This window comes from Anser brachyrhynchus (assembly GCF_964034855.1).
Source record: "Anser brachyrhynchus genome assembly, chromosome: 6".
Taxonomy (NCBI): Eukaryota; Metazoa; Chordata; class Aves; order Anseriformes; family Anatidae; genus Anser; species Anser brachyrhynchus.
The window spans coordinates 29,217,399-29,233,836 of record NC_137700.1 but is presented as its reverse complement, the minus strand read 5'-3'; the positions used below and the strand labels follow the sequence as shown (position 1 = coordinate 29,233,836).

Genomic DNA, 16,438 nt, shown 5'->3' with positions numbered 1-16,438 from the left:
GACCATATGGTCTTTCAAAGAATCCTTAGGCTACCAAAAAAAAGATCAATTTTGGACTTGTATCATCAGTTTCTAACTGCAGAAACACTCCTACCTAGTCACACAATTGCATAACCTTGTTAAACTTCATTTTTGAAGTTATATAAACTCCTCAGATGCTCTACCCAGCTGTGAAGACAATTTCAAACCATCCCTCTATTGTAGCTAGAAATATACAAAGATTACAATTTTATCTTCAAAGTGCTAGGATGAGGTTTTTATTATTTGCTCTTCTTTTTTTTTAGGATGTTACAACCATCAATTTCTGGAAATTATCTACACTTCCCCTAGCAGAGACATCACCCACTCTTTAAAAATTGAGACCTTCCTTGTTATTTTCTTTTATGTGGTAATGCATAGTTTCCTGAAGAGAAAAAGACATCGAAGCTGACAGGAAACATAGAACAATTTGTGTATGATGTGTGTACATATAGCAACAAATAAATGAAATAATGTTACTCCTGCTAAAAAGGCTTTTCTTATTTAGTAGAAATACTTCTGAGTTAGTTTTATATAAATATTTTTCCCTTATAACTTCAAAAGTAACAACAAATGAATTGGGAAGCTTAGTCATTTCCAAAATTGATTTTGAACTAACATGTTGATTTTGGAGAGGACAGAAGAAAAAGGTAGTATGTGGCACTAAATTTTTATTATTTTTATTTTGCACAGGCACAAAGGGACTAGAATCTAATGTCCACAACAGCAAAAAAAAAAAAAAAAAGGTAGTTCATTTTTCAAGTGTATTCACTTATTAAAATACAACAAACTAGGAGCCTTAATACTTACCCAGTACGTGACCTCCCTCCTCATGGTCAATCACCAGCTGCAGTCCTCAGCCATGCTGATCAGCCAAGTGATAAAATGTTTACCCCAGCACCTGGAATTCTGAGATATGTAGTTCAGTTACCCCCACAATGCAAATCATATACCTTGTCTGTACTACCAGTAGTATTTGAGAATATTAGTTATTTGTAGGTATTAGGTGGAAAAATATGGTTAGATTTTATGGGTTACCTATAATATGCAATTATTGAGGATGTTACAAAATATATTTTAGAATTAAGGATCCTGAAGAGGTTTGAGCAGCATTGATGGAGAGGAGCCTTCCCTGGTTAGAATTTGACATTGTACAAGGTGATACTAGAACAGAGAACATTTGAATTTAGCAGAATACTTTAGGCCAGGATAGTGCACAGTACATTTTCACTGTATTCCATACAACCTTTAGATAATGAAATGACCATGTGAACTGAAAGAAGCTGACCTGTGAGAGGAAGAGGGACAAATACAAGTTGAGATTTGTGTTTTTAATATTCAGCACTTAGTATGGCATTTGTTTTGGCCATCACAGAATTACATTCTAGCTACAAATCACTGTAATGTCAAAAAGCATACCTGAAATGGCAGAGTGAAGTGGGACTGTGGAATAAGCAACCCATGTAGACAGATTTGGGAAGCTAAGCATCAGGATCAGGAGCTCCTAGAGCAAACTATTTTGTAGATAACTGAGCAAGATATGAGGCCACACATGCATACACATGGCAGAAATATGGGACATTTAAAGGCATTTCATTTCTACATTCAAAGATTCAAATTTTCAGGTAAAAATAAATAGATTCAATCCAGAGTTAGAATTTGACAGACCTAATGCAGAATACAACAAAATAAGTAAAAGAAGCTGTAAAAAAATAAAAAAAAAAATAAAATAAAATAAAACAATTCAGCTTAAGTAAATTAGACCCTAAAAGGGGAATACTAGCCATGACTATGAACTGATCTATTTTTCTTTGTAGCACCATCAGCTAAAACCTGTCCATCATGATTAAAATAAAAGGCACCTAATATAGATACACAGCAGGGGTAAAGATTTCTTGTTCCTTTTTGTGATGTGAAACACAGGGGGTGGGGAAGCTTGAAGTGTATACAAAGAGAGATGAGCTAACTAGCTGAAGCTATAATTGGAAAGCTCTGAAGCTGTGATTCATCTACAGCTATATACATGACACTTTTTTGGATATGGCCCCTATTGGGTTCCTAAAGGAACACCAGCAGCATGATCAGCTATAGATTGACAGCCATTCTGGCAGAAGTTTAGCCTCTGTGGAAGGTTTTCATTTTTTCATGTGGTTTCATCTAAAATTTCAGACCTGGGACTTGATTATTTTAACTGCAATTGCTGATAGAGACTGTATCCTAAAAGAAACAGTTGTTCAACAAGTGAAAGAATACATTTTACACTAAGGAATATAATGGCCTTACATGAGAAGCCTAAACAATTCTGGCCATAAACTGCAGAAAACACATTTCATTTGGAGATTATATTGTTGTAACGTTTGACACTGGAAAATGTTATTTGGGATATCTGATGATCACAAATTACCACAAATCATCAAAGAAATAAATACATACGATTTTGTTAGTTTATTAGTTTGTTTTAACTTTTGCCTTTTTTTCACAGAGGTGGAGTCACTGATCACCTTTTAGCAATTTAGTATGTAGATACTTACAAACACTATGAACCTTATCCTCTTCTTGCCAAATTGCCATGTTATAGAAGCAGGGGAGGAGGGACAAGCATTTTAAAAATCAGCCTCCAGGGACTTCAGAAATTCAATAAGTTTGATATAATTTGTTTCTGATGAACACATCACTAATAATTTCTTTTTGTTTTTTTTTAAGCATCTAAAGTAAAATAAAATCTATTAATCCTTCTAGCAATTTAAGAGCTATTAAGTTCACTGATCTGAAATTCTCTCTTACCTTCTATTCTCCTTCCTCCTATCTTAAACATAAGTCTGTTCCTTTTACAAGAGTTTGACCTTTTCCAGGCCCCCAGGCCTTACCCGTCCTTCATGAGTTCAACAGCATTATTATCCCACTGATTCCAACAGTTCTACCGCTCTGTAGGGAGATTTCACTATTCTCATGGATTCAGATACGCTCAGCTGGTAAGGTTTTATTTCCTTTAAGCTGTTCCATCCCAGTTTTTGAATATGTCTTCTGTCTTTTTTAATATAGCCCCAGGTGACCAGCACCATCAAGAACCATTGAAATCATTACAGGCCTGAGCCTGGTCAGAATTTATTTAATTGTTGCAAGAAACATCATGTTATCATTTAGAATCTATTTACTAAAAAGAAAGAAGTTTATGTTTTCCAAATTTTGTTGTCAGTTTATTTTACCTCTCTAGTGAATAAGGTACATGTATGTACATTCGTCTCTTTTCTCAAGTGACAAGTGATAAGATGTGAAGAAACAGTCTCAAGTTGCACCAAGGGAGGTTTAGATTGAATATTAGGAAGAATTTCTTCACAAAGAGGGTGGAACATTGGAACAGGCCCAGGGAAGTAAGGAGGCCACAGGGCCGTAAGGAGGACCTGGGGAACTACAGGCCTGTCAGACTGACCTCAGTTCCAGGGAAGGTTATGGAGCAAATTGTCTTGGGTGAGATCACACGGCACTTGCGATGCATCCAGGGGATCAGGCCCAGCTAGCACGGGTTCACGAAAGGCAGGTCACGCTTGTTCAACCTCATCTCCTTCTATGATCGTGTGACCAGACTGGTAGATGAGGGAAGGGCTGTTGATGCAGTCTACATAGACTTCAGCAAAGCCTTTGACACGGTGTCCCACAGTATTCTTCTCGGGAAACTGGCTGCCCATGGCCTGAACAAGTATACTCTTCTCTGGGTGAAGAACTGGCTGGAGGGCCGTGCCCAGCGGGTAGTGGTTAATGAAGTCCAGCTGGCATCCCATTACAAGTGGTGTCCCCCAGGGGTCAGTAGTGGGGCCTGTTTTGTATAATATCTTTATTGATGACCTAGATGAGGGGATTGAGCGTGTACCCTCAGTAAGTTTGCAGACGACACCAAATTGGGAGGTAGTGTCAATCAGTGGGATCTGGATAGGCCGGACTGCTGGGCTGAGGCAAACGGGATGAGGTTTAACAAGGCCAAGTGCCAGGTCCTGCACTTTGGCCACAATAACCCCACGCAACACTATAAGCTTGGGGCAGAGTGGCTAGAAGAGGAAAGGGACCTGGGAGTGTTGATCGATGCTCGGCTGAACATGAGCCAGCAGTGTGCTCAGGTGGGCAAGAAGGCCAACGGCATCCTGGCCTGTATTAGAAATAGTGTAGCCAGCAGGAGCAGGGAGGTGATCGTCCCCCCTCAGCTTTGGTGAGGCCGCACCTTGAGTGCTGTGTTTGGTTTTGGGCTCCTCACTACAAGAAAGACATCGAGGCCCTGGAGCATGTCCAGAGAAGGGCAACAAAACTGGTGAGGGGTCTGGAACACAAGTCCTATAAGGAGCAGCTGAGAGAGCTGGGATTGCTTAGTCTGGAGAAGAGGAGGCGCAGGGGAGACCTCATTGCACTCTACAACTTCCTGAAGGGAGGTTATGATGAGGAGGGGGTCAGTCTCTTTTCTCAGATAGCTAATGATAGGACTTGAGGAAATGGCCACAAGTTGCACCTGGGGAGTTTTAGATTTTATATTAGGAAAAACTTTTCCTCTCAAAGAGTGGTCAGGCACTGGAACGGCCTGCCCAGGGAGGTGGTGGAGTCACCGTCCCTCACAGTGTTCAAGAGGTGCCTAGACAAGGTGCTATGAGATATGATTTAGTAGCTTAGTGGGTAGTATTGGTGATAGGAGGATAGTTGGACTAGATGATCTTGTAGGTCCTTTCCAACCTTGTGTTTCTATGATTCTATGAAGTGGTGAATCCACATCCCTGGACATATTTAACAGATGTGTGAACGTGTTACTAAGGGACGTGGTTTAGTAATGAATCCAGGTAGGTCAGGTTTATGGTTGGACATGATGATCTTGAAGGTCTTTTCCAAACTAAATGATTCTATGTTCTTCTTGACCCTTAAAATTTTACTTTTTCCTGTGTATAACTGTTGCTAATGACATCTGCTGTGCCTCTTGGCTCTGTCATTGCATGCACAATGAATTTGGTGAGCGCTATCAGAGATGATCATGCATACAGTATCTATGATAGTAACAGGGGTAGCAGCTTCTTCAGTGGAGGAATTCATAACAGATGCTATATTCTTCATAGCCAGACCATCCTGGTCATCTAACATGACATTCTGTTTAATCCCATCACTCAGTAAACAATACTGTAATTTTTGGTAATTTATGATCCAGGTAGCAATCACGTTTTTCATTCTCTGTCAAATGTATTCTAAAGAAAGCTCATGGAAATTGAGGGGAAAAAAAAAATAAAGTAGTGTGCTGTTTGTTTTTTTCCAGTCTTCAAGGAGCTGACAGAACTTGTGTTTGGTATCTTCTCCCCCACAGGTGGCATAATTATAAGTGATGCATAGGCAGTCAGGATGGGAGTTATGAATTTCAAACATTTCTTTATGTGAAAAATTGAATGTTTCATATTTCCTCTCTGGCATGAAGTATGCAGAAACAGCACAACTGGAATGTATAATTTCTGATAAATATCGGTCAAGTAAAAAGTATATTTAGATAAGGTACCGTAGCTTTTGTTCTCTTCCACTAGGACTGAAAAATTTCATTGCTACTTAAGTGTCAGAATCCTGATGCAAAACACAGAACGTGTTTCATATGTCAGTACGATAAAGCAGGAAGTGAAGCCAGTGCTTACTAGTTAGAGCAATTCAGAAAGTGGCATTGTATTTTCAGCTCAGTTAGCGAAACTACACTTTAAAGGGATGGTTTTATTGGTACAGTCAAGAATAAAATTCCATGCTGTTATCACATTTTTCTACTTCCCCATTTTAGGTTTTAGAATGGTTTACAATGCAGTCCTTTTAAAAACCATTCCTCAGTTGAATGGAACCAGTAAACAAGGTCAGCATACTTTTTCTAACTGTCACATAACTACATCTGGAAAAAAAAAAAAAGTTTTCCTACAACTCTACTAAAGACATAATACTAATGACATAAATATCATGGGTTTAAATTACAGAATTTAAATTGATTGTACCATATAATTCAGATTATCTCAAATTATAGAATGGATTCACAGCATGGCATTAATTTCTTGCAGTAGACCTTTCCTGTTCATCTGTTATTTCATGTTGTTTGCTAAAGCTTGAGAAATCTCCCAATGACCTGTGAGCCATATGGTTGTGTTTATTGAATAGCATGAGATCATTATAGAAAAAAAAAACTGATCCTTTTTTAAGAAATAGTTTTCATTTTCCTACAGTCACTTCTGGGCCTGATTCTGTAACATATTACCCTGATGAATACCTGTATTAAACTGAAGGAGAGTATTGTTCATGAATACAGCAGTGGAGATGGAGAGTGTGATGAATGAACTGTAACTAAAAGAACTGGGCATCAAATAAATAGAATTGAATAAGCACTGATATATTCAAAGTGTTTTTATAGTTCTAATTCCAGCTATGAAAATGAATACATTTCACAAAAAAACAGAGCTATTACCTATTTTAACAATCAGAAATATATTGCATATAAAACTGCACATAGGAACTTTTGTTAATATTTGTACTATACTGTCTACTATACTAACAAAACATCTCTTGAGGAGTCAGCTTCTTAGAAGTTGATTTTTAATTACCAGCAATAGCTTTGGCACTTGCACTTTAAGTCATTCATCTTGTAATTAAGCACTATAATACTAAGTCTTGGTATATTTTATGCACGTGTAGAACCTTGACATCTATGCTGCCATGGGATATTGTCATTGTTTGAATATGGGACACCATTACTGTCAGTAAGAATGGTTGTGAATGGTTTTGTCATGCCAAGATATGAAATCACCCTTAGCAGGGGAAAAAAAAGTTCAGTCCTAATTAAGAAAAAATTTTGACCAGTCATGGTGCTGTAAATCACCTTTATTCTAAATATGATAAAGGAATTGTCAGTAAGTAACTTCACATATTAAACTACTAAATACCCTTGTTCATTAAAGGATAAATGCATTGCAAATCCATAACAATCACAAGAGCCACTGGGAATTTCCTGAAAACAAAATATCTCAAAGGATTACTTTCATTAGAAAGTCTCTCACATACAAAATGAATTTCTGACCAAAAGGATGGAATAACAGTCTAGAGCAACCAATAGCTCAGGTAAACTTCTCATTCGAGTGCATATATAGCTACTGATGAAAACTAAATTTCCAGATATATAAAACGAGTACCGATAAATAAAAGCTTTCACACCAGAGCAGCCACCAGTCTGACAGTTAAAGCAATTGGTGTCGTAGAGGTTACAATTCAAATTCCTGATCAAGGATCATCACATCACATCCTGGATCTTCTGAAGTCCAAATCGGTACTCCAAATTTATAGTATTTTTCCTCACTGTTGAAGATTGCTACTGAGTTATTCTGCTTTTCCTTTCCAAAATCTCTTCCTGTGTAATGTTGTCTAAGCTGAGTTCTCAACTTGATTATAGTTTTTATAGAGTGGTGCTGCAACTAGATAAATATTATAGCTGAAGCCTCATCTAGCTGAGACTGCCAGACTAATTTCTGCCTAGGTCTTTGGCCTTTATATACTGTAGAAAAACTGTATATGAATGCAGCAAAATACTTAAGAAATTCAGCTAAAGCTAAGCATGTACTTCAGTGATTTTTGGACTCAGATGAAAGGTTTTGTATTATTTAGGTACTGTCATAACTGACAATATTTTAAAAAGCATTATTCACAGAAGTTTGAAGTTTCTGTTACAAACAAAAATCTCACCAGTTAGAAGTTTTCACTTGAAAAAAAAAAAAATCCACAAGCTCTACCCCCTTTGTCATCGTATGAAGAAAAATCAAAGACTAAAACTGTGAAGACTGGAAAGGATTCTGACAAACTTAAACTGTTCTTTTCTAGGAACATAAGCATGTATAAGGGCTTCTAATATTTTTTAAAGTTTTGTCTTAGAGACATGTAATATATATGTATCTAAGTCAGACTGCAAGATAGGCAGAAGGACCATCGCTGTCAACTGATGAATGCACACTGGCAAATCACTTTAAGCATTCCTTTCCCATGGTTCGACGTAATCCAAGCCAAGATGTGCAAAGATTTCTTCCTCACTTCCAGCTTTGAGAAAGATCCTCTGTGAAATAATAAAATTAAAAAAAAAAAAAAGACAATAAAATTGTTAGAAGCAAATTTCAGTTGATGTTCTCACTGTTTAAAAGGAGTTAATTTTTGACAGTTCTACCCATTGTATTCCCTACAGAATACATTCTCTTCATCACTTTGTTCAGGGGTGACCTTGCAGTGTGAAAGCAAGTTAGAAAATAATTCTAATGCTTCTTGATGCCTTCAATTCTAATGATTAGTTTACAACTCTTTGTTTTGATATGCTTTTTCAAATCTCTGTGTGCAAGTGTTAGAACTCAAATAAAACCTACATTTCCCTTCAGCAAGGGTCAGTAACTTGACTTTATTAATAAAATAATGTTATATTATAAATTAATATAGTAATGTTCTCTATAAGTGCATTCAAGCTGATTCACTAACTATGTATAACAAACCTTCCAGATTTCTAATATTTACAGAAGGCTTTTCTGAAAAAGAAAAAAAAAAAAAAACTGTCTGGAAAAACAAGCTGAAACTGAGCTGAAAATCAACAACTGCAACTGGGTTTTTACATGCACACTCAATGAATAATTTACAGTAAAAATCAATTTTTATTTATTTTTTCAGATCTGCTCTTCTGACATCACAGGAGAGTATTTTGCAGAGGAACAACCCACTAACTCTACCTTCCTTAAGAAGACCGATAGAGTAATATACATAGCTTTATGCATTCTTTTAAACACTGAAGTACAATATTAATTACAAAACTGCTAAGGTAGATGAATATTAAAGCCGGGCAAACCTCACTGTTTGGAGGAGTTTGGAAGCAAGAACAAACTCATTCCTATTGAAAAAGAATACATAATATTTCAGCAATTCCTGAATCTTTTGTTCTTAAGTCTCAATCAATGTTAAGCTCTGAACAGTCTCAAACTCCACCACCATGAAAACTTTAGGGTTAGGGTTTTATAATCTAGATTTAATTTCTACTGTGAAAGAGGCAAAGCTGAGTGGAAAACTACCCATTAATGAATTCCTCTTAGGAAAATCTCTGATTATACTAAAATTTAGAAACATCTGTGCCAGCATCTTTGCTTTCTCAGCTGCCAAGCACTGCCTCCAGGAAGGCTATGCTGTCCAGCATACCCATGGCAATGGGTAAGCATGAGTCCATAACTAGATTGGAGCAGACTCACAATATGGTGGAACGACTGACACCAGAGATTCCCAAGTTTACCCTCTGTGTTCTCTCCTTCACACCCTCTTTCATTCCCTGATCTGGATGGTGCTTCGCTGTCTCTTACTCCCATAGTGATCATGAAACACAAGGGCCTCAGAAAGCATCAGGCAAGCAGGTTACTGAAATAATAAATCTTGCTTCTGGTTACTGCCTATTCTCTCTTTACCCTTTCAACTGCCCTCTCATGACAACGTTAAGCACATAGTTGACCAAGGGAAGCCCGCTGATGTAATCCTTTTGGATTTCAACAGAGCTGTTGATACTGTTCCTCACAGTATCCTTCTGGACAAAATGTCCAGCATACAACTAGACAAATACATAATATGATAGGTGAACAATTGGCTGAAGGGTCAGGCTCAAAGGGTTCTAGTAAATGGGGTTACATCACTGGCAGCGAGACACTAAATGATGAGCCAGAAAGAGTAAGCAAAACCACTGAGTCCATGCCAGCTTCATGCTGCCCCTGAAACATGCCTGTGCATCATCAGTAAAATTTATCTCACTAGTTGGAACTCAGTGACTTACTGTTATTAACCATCAGTTCACTTCTTTCCAGTGCCTGATCCATCTCTCACTCCCATCAGCAGCCACAGTTTTGCCAAGGCATAATGAAGAATTGAACACCCAAAGTAAAATGTAACTTTAATTTTCTCAAAACTCAGTTTGTAAACTCAAACTTTATCAGGGTTTCAACCAAATCAGAAAACTGTTCCCATTTCATCATAGGAGTATTTGAAATTTGAAGTTCTAAATCTAACTCTATCTACAGCAAAGGCCCATCTTTCTCTGACGTTGTTCAGCTTGGACAACTACTCAGCCAGAGTAGTCAAGCTGTCAGCTTTCCTAACAGCTATTTTTCAATGCCACAAAGTAGAATGAAAGTCGGTTTAACTGTGCTAGAAAGGTTACAAACACTAAATTGAATAGTAGAGATCAGATGCTCCTGAGTGAATTGAGTCAGAGGCCTTTGGTGTTCCTTTGAGTTTGGGAGGACAGAAAGAACAGAATATGAGGCTCTGATTTGCTCATCCAGAGTTCCCAAACAGCAAAGTAGATATTTAAGAATAGTTCCGGCTAATATTATCTTGAATCCATTTATCTTTCTTATCAAATAATTGCTATTCAATGAATGAATATGGAACATTTTAATTATTTTAATTTCAGAGAGTTCATCTTCAATTAGACAAAAACAATCTTAATAGGCAAATACTTAGAGTCAATGGTAATGATGGCAACAAGAAATAATAAGTATTGTGTTACTAATAAAAAATATATTACAAAAATCAGCAACTTTTAAAATTGCATCATTTTCTGTCCTGTCCCATGTAAATACATACAGTGCAGCCTTCACAAATAGTTCCTTGCAATGCTCAGAAGCTACTTGTTTATGTCAATAAATCTTTGGCATTCATATTCCACACGTTTGCACTTGCAGAACTGCCACATATCAATTGCACACAAAAACACAACCAAACCAAACCCACTGAAAAAAATAAAAATAATAAAAAAAAATCTTTCCCAACGAGTTAAGTAGACATTCTACAAAGGCATTGATTTCAAGCAATAAAACGTTCCATATGGATTAGATCTGTTACAATAATGCACAGTAAAAGTACTTAACAAGGTATATGAAGTTGTTTTCACTTTCCTGTAATGAATTCTATTTATATAAGATAATTTTCATATGCAAACACTCTGTATCAGTAATTTGAGGGAATAATTTTGCCCATTATTTCAAGAATTTTATTTTATTTTTTAAAACAAATCAGGACAAATGTTTTTTTCTTTTACCTCTAGTGTAAAAACAGTTTCCTATTTTCTAAAGTATTTTACCTTCCAGCATGAAATTCTCAGCATATGAATATTTAGACTCTGGGACAGTGCCCACAACTACAGAACACTGATGGAGCATGAAAAGCTGAAAAAATAATCACATATACATAACAAACTGACAGTTCAAAGTTGTGTCTGTAATAGGAAACATTGCTTATAAAGCATAGACAATGTTTTTTTCTAGGAAATTCAGATGTCAGGTTCTGGAATAAAAGTAAGATACAAAAAACACTAACTAGGAGAATGTCGGTCCTTTTTCCATCTGGAGAGGACTAGAAAAAAATGGTAGAACACAGAGTAAAAGAAAAGGAAATAAAAGATTGAAAACTACCCATCAGGTAACAATACCAGAAATATTTCTTTCCTAGAGCTTGACTTGCGAGGACAGGATGTTAGGATTTTTTGTTGTTGTTGTCATTTTTTTTCTTTGTTTTGTTTTTAATTCTTGTTGTGAACAAGAGAGGGCAAGCCATACATATAAATTACTGGGGGGGGGGAAGTAAAATGAGAAAAAAAAAAGATCTTACTCCTGTAGACAGATGTTACAGATACTCTTTAATAGAAGCTCTTCATATCTCTGCGACCCCAAATTGCATCCCATTTCTTTTGTTCTGTCACTTCATGTTTTTCTGCAAGCAAAACTCATTTCATTTGCTTGACAGGGAAAATTTCTAATGCAAAGTATCTGATGCTGAATACCATTCTCAGTAGCTACAAGCCATGTTTCTAAATGAATCTCTAGTTGATATCTGCCAACTGCTTTAGCAATGTAAGTGTTACTAATGTTAATCATAACCTATTATTTTCCCTCTTTGTCAATCTATGCAGAGCTTATACAGTGATGAAAATTTGATTAGTGTATTCAGTACTGTTCTTTCTTCCTTTTTCCTTTCCTTTTTGCTCAAGAGATGTAACTAATGAACTGCTTGCCCAGTTATTGGGGTTTGTTGTTGTTGTCTGGGGATTTCTTTTCAGCTTCCTACTGGTATTCCACAGATCCAGGGCATGCCCAATCAACATCAATCAAGCTTACAAAAAAACGATGTTCTGGAGCAGCTGGTATCATTCTGCTCTTATCCCATTTAATCATTGCTGTTATTTCAATGGATGTAAATATTACGTTTGTGGTTGCAAACATGACTATTAACTACACCTAATGTAAAACAGCTGCCATCCAAATGTTTTCTTATGTGAACTGCTACCTCTTATTTTCATTTTGGCATTAGTGATCAATGCTACTTTTGATGACAGAGAAGGAGAGAGCGAAGGCGCAGAGCTAGTACTACTTGGTGATTTCATAACTAGCGCTGTCGAAGTTCAGGTAGATGTTACACTATTATTGTCACTTGGTTTCAACTCACATCCAGTGAAATCACAAAATAAAACCATTAACCAATGAAGTAGAATTCTAGTTTTAGCTATATAGCTCAGTATATGCCAACAGTACTTCTTCCTTTTGGGGGCCGAATACCGATTCTACTGATTTTGCATATATGTTACTTAAATAATCAGAAAAGCTGAAAGCACCAGAAAGCACCTCCAAACCATTTTTCTTGTCCATTTTCAGAGTACCTCCATGTGTCTAACCTACTTCTTGAGTAGCTCAGCCTAGGTAGGCTGACTCTACACACCAAGACAGGAAACTTTAAAATATGGTTAGCAATTTATCCAGTAACAACAAAGAAGAGAAGATATCCCAAGAAATCAGAGATTACTGAAATTAACATGCAGAAATTCTTGATTTTCATGAGAAGCACAAAGGACGTGAACATTTAGGCCAGTGGATATGCACAGTTACTGTTTATTGAGCAACTTGTACTTTCAGTCAGCCTGGATAATTCCTTTAGGTTGTTGAAATTAAATTCTACTGCTTAGACACCCAGTACACACCCAGCTCTACAGTACTCATCTGTCTTTTTTCCACTGTTTGGTCACGAAGGAAAAATGCTGCAATGACAGCAACCTCCTGACACTGCACTTAACGAAGCAATGCTCCGCTGAGATTGCTTCATCAGGAGACACAGAAGCTGCTTCTCTGCCAGCTTTGCATACACCTCTGAAACCAGGTCTACTCATGCTCTGCATCAATATTAACTCATTCTTCTTGGAAAGCACACATTTAATCAGATTCCAAGTAGACTGATATCCTACTATTTATTAGCAAAAATCTTGGTAGTAATAGTATATTGCAAAATACCAAATCAAATATTATAACTAATACTATAAATAACCATCAGCTTGTTACTGTGGCATTTTATTGCAATTTTCCCATCTCAAGATGAACTTAGGAAGTTAGTCTGAATGCAGATATCTCAAAATAAAAACCAGTAAGACCACGCAGGCAGTATCACTGATGAACTGATAATCAATGCTTCTGAACCAGCAGAATCCTCTGGAAAGCAAAGTACTTTAGGTTGGTATGTATACAGTATGTATGTGTGCAAACCTCAGTCATAAAGATGAGACACTTGGCAGAAATTTCATTGATTCGTTTCTCTGTTTAAATCCTTATCATCCTTGGTAGTAGCTGAGAAACTAAGGTATGAAATTTCCTAGTTCGTTACTGGCCCAACTCTACTTTCTACATTATTTGAGCATTAATTCTTGAATAAGTCATAGCATAATCATGCCCTTTCAAAGACCAATTTTTTTATATATTATGTCCCATTTTCCCTGCTCTTTTTTCATAGTGCTGGCTTTGGTTGCTGTACAACTGCAATTCAGAAAGAATGCAGTCATCCTCCAGTGGATTTCATTATCCTTTGGAAAACTATGACATTGTGTAGGATGCAAACCCCCTCCAGAGCAAAAGACCTCAAGGGGCAATGATTATTATAGTCTGTCAGGACTTCTGACATACTCTTTCACCAAATAAAATGAGGGGATGGAGGAGTGAGGGGGACAGAATATTACCAACAATTGTTAACAAATTACAAAACTGTTTGATGCAACTGCTTCTAGGCAAGCATTTGGGAATTTTAATAACTTATGCATTTATTCTAACCTTTTCTTTGTATCCTGATAATGTTGCATGCTATAAAATGGCAAACTCTTCAGTAGGTTAGTTAGTGATTTCCTCATTTAAATTTGGTCTGCTTTCACTAACTTTTGTATGGTTTTTGACATGTGACTTGTGTCCATGTCAATTTAATTACTTTAATATTTACTTTCCTTTTTAAAATTATTTAAATGGAGATATAATGGCAGTATGATCATTTTTAACTTCATAATGTTTCCAGTAGGCAGAATGATAAATACCAAGCAGGCTAAACCCCCATTGTTTTACATGTCTAGAATCGTTACAGTGGCAGTAAGCATGACAATGATAAATGAACAACAGAAAAGAAGAGGATAGACTGTCATTTGAAAAGCTAGAACTTAACTCTTCATTGTGCTTGGATAGAGTCCCTTCTAAAAATATTTTTGTGGGATAACATCAATTGTAGATGAATGATAGTAACAGCATAAAAAAACTATAGAAGAAAATATACTATGCACCTTATATTTCTCTTACAAATATATTTGTCATTTCAATGCTGGGGTTATCTTCATATGTCATCAGTTATGTCAAGTCAGTTAAATATATATATATATATATATATACAAATAATTATTTGGATCTAATGGTTATGCTAGGTTATGTTAGTTACGTTGCTTGCAGCATCTTCCAAGATGTGAAACCAATTCTCTAGATACCAAAGGCCACTGCATTCAGTGGAGCAGCACACTCTTAACACTGAAGACGTGCAACTTAAGCTCTCAGTGTGCTGAGAGCTAAAGGTGCAAAGCTATTAAATTGCTCATATTCCCTTTTTCTCTGATCCTTCTTGCTCAAATAACATTTGTAGCCTGTAAAAAATATAGATAGCTGTAAAGGAATGTATCACAATTCTTGCATGAAAGCAGTGCTGCTATTTGAATAAAAGCACAGTCTGTGTGTAGAATAAGACCTTGTTCAAGAAGAAAAAAAAATAGTTGGGCATGTCAACAATCCCATTAGGTGGGAAGAACAACTACAGCACTGTCATTCTGCTAAACAACTCTAATTACATCTGTCCGTCCAGGGTAGCCTTTATGCTGTATCAAGAGAGCTACAACAGCCATTTCACAAGTCATCTTATAAAGAGGAAATAAGGTTACAGTTTGTTCCATGACTCGACAAATCAAGCCTTCCACTGATTTTAAATTTAAATAAAATTAAATAAAAAGACTTCCGCATTTCTTTAAATGACTACATTGAAATGTATTACTGGTTAAGTAAATCTATATATTTTCCACAGAATTGTGCTCTTTCCTACTGAAGCACTCTGGGATGTAGGAACCTTCAGATGTCCCAAACCACATGTTGTCAGCTTGGTGTCTATCTCTGCCAAACACTCAACCGACAACAGGTCAGAGGAAACAAAGGCTGGACTGTGAGAAGTTAATAAAATGAACAAAATGAGTTTACAGGGAAAAAAATTGTGAAGGCAGAAACATAATTAATCCATCCAAGCAAATATTTTCCACGTGATTAACAGGAGGAATGTTCACATATGTTTACCTGACCTCAGTTTTACCTTATCTGCTCTATGTCACCGGACCACTTTTGCTAGAAAAAGTATTTGTGGATCACCACTGTTTGCGCAAGTACTGCAGAACTGCAGAAACTTTTAGAAAGATGCTAGTCTTAATAAATCAATGTATACCTCACAACGTAGGTATAAATTTCATTATTTTCTGACTTTCATATTATACCAACCTAAAGCACAACATACCTTGCCAGAGGTATTCAGCTAATGACAGAGCCTGGTCTTTCCATCAAAAATATCTGCAAAATCATGTGTCCACAAAATGCACACACATTACATTGCTCTCCTGTAAATTCTCCATCCAAAATTACAGTCCCATGTTAGAGGCTTTTTCACGTGGCCTACAGTGAGCCACATGGGTTTCTGGTGAAGCTTTGCAGACAAGCCTTTGGAAATTATGTAAACTTACTGCTGCTTTGCACCTGGGAAGCCTTCCCTGCATTCCTAGTCTGAATATCTGCATTAGCTCACAATGAATGGAAGACATGAGACATAAATATAGAAAACATTCCACAGTTTTCTTACTTAACTCAAAACTGTCACAAATACTGTTGTATACTAGCATGTTTTTTTAGCTGTACCAGCTGAGCAGTTTGAAGAATTGAAGTTACATCAGGATGCTGAATACATCTGGAGAAAACAGAATGCACGCTACCCAAGACGCAAAAGAGTCACCGTATATCTCCGGTGAGCAGAGGTTTCCTTAACAAAGACACAAACTGCA

At 36.7% G+C, this 16,438-nt stretch overlaps 1 protein-coding gene across 2 annotated transcripts in view; it reads right to left on the bottom strand.

The window, feature by feature from the left end:
* The window catches only part of DNTT (DNA nucleotidylexotransferase), a 114,689-nt gene that overhangs the window by 16,950 nt on the left and 81,301 nt on the right, over positions 1-16,438 (bottom strand). Inside the window, exons 12-13 of one of the 2 annotated variants that reach the window (XM_080596516.1) lie at positions 3,449-8,101; positions 829-927 (exon numbers count right to left, since the gene is read on the bottom strand). In XM_080596516.1, coding sequence (XP_080452642.1) covers positions 8,015-8,101 — 87 coding nt within the window. In that variant the 3' untranslated portion in view covers positions 829-927; positions 3,449-8,014. Of the gene's footprint in view, positions 1-828; positions 8,102-16,438 lie in introns of both variants that reach the window. The other variant, XM_080596518.1, reaches the window with a different exon arrangement.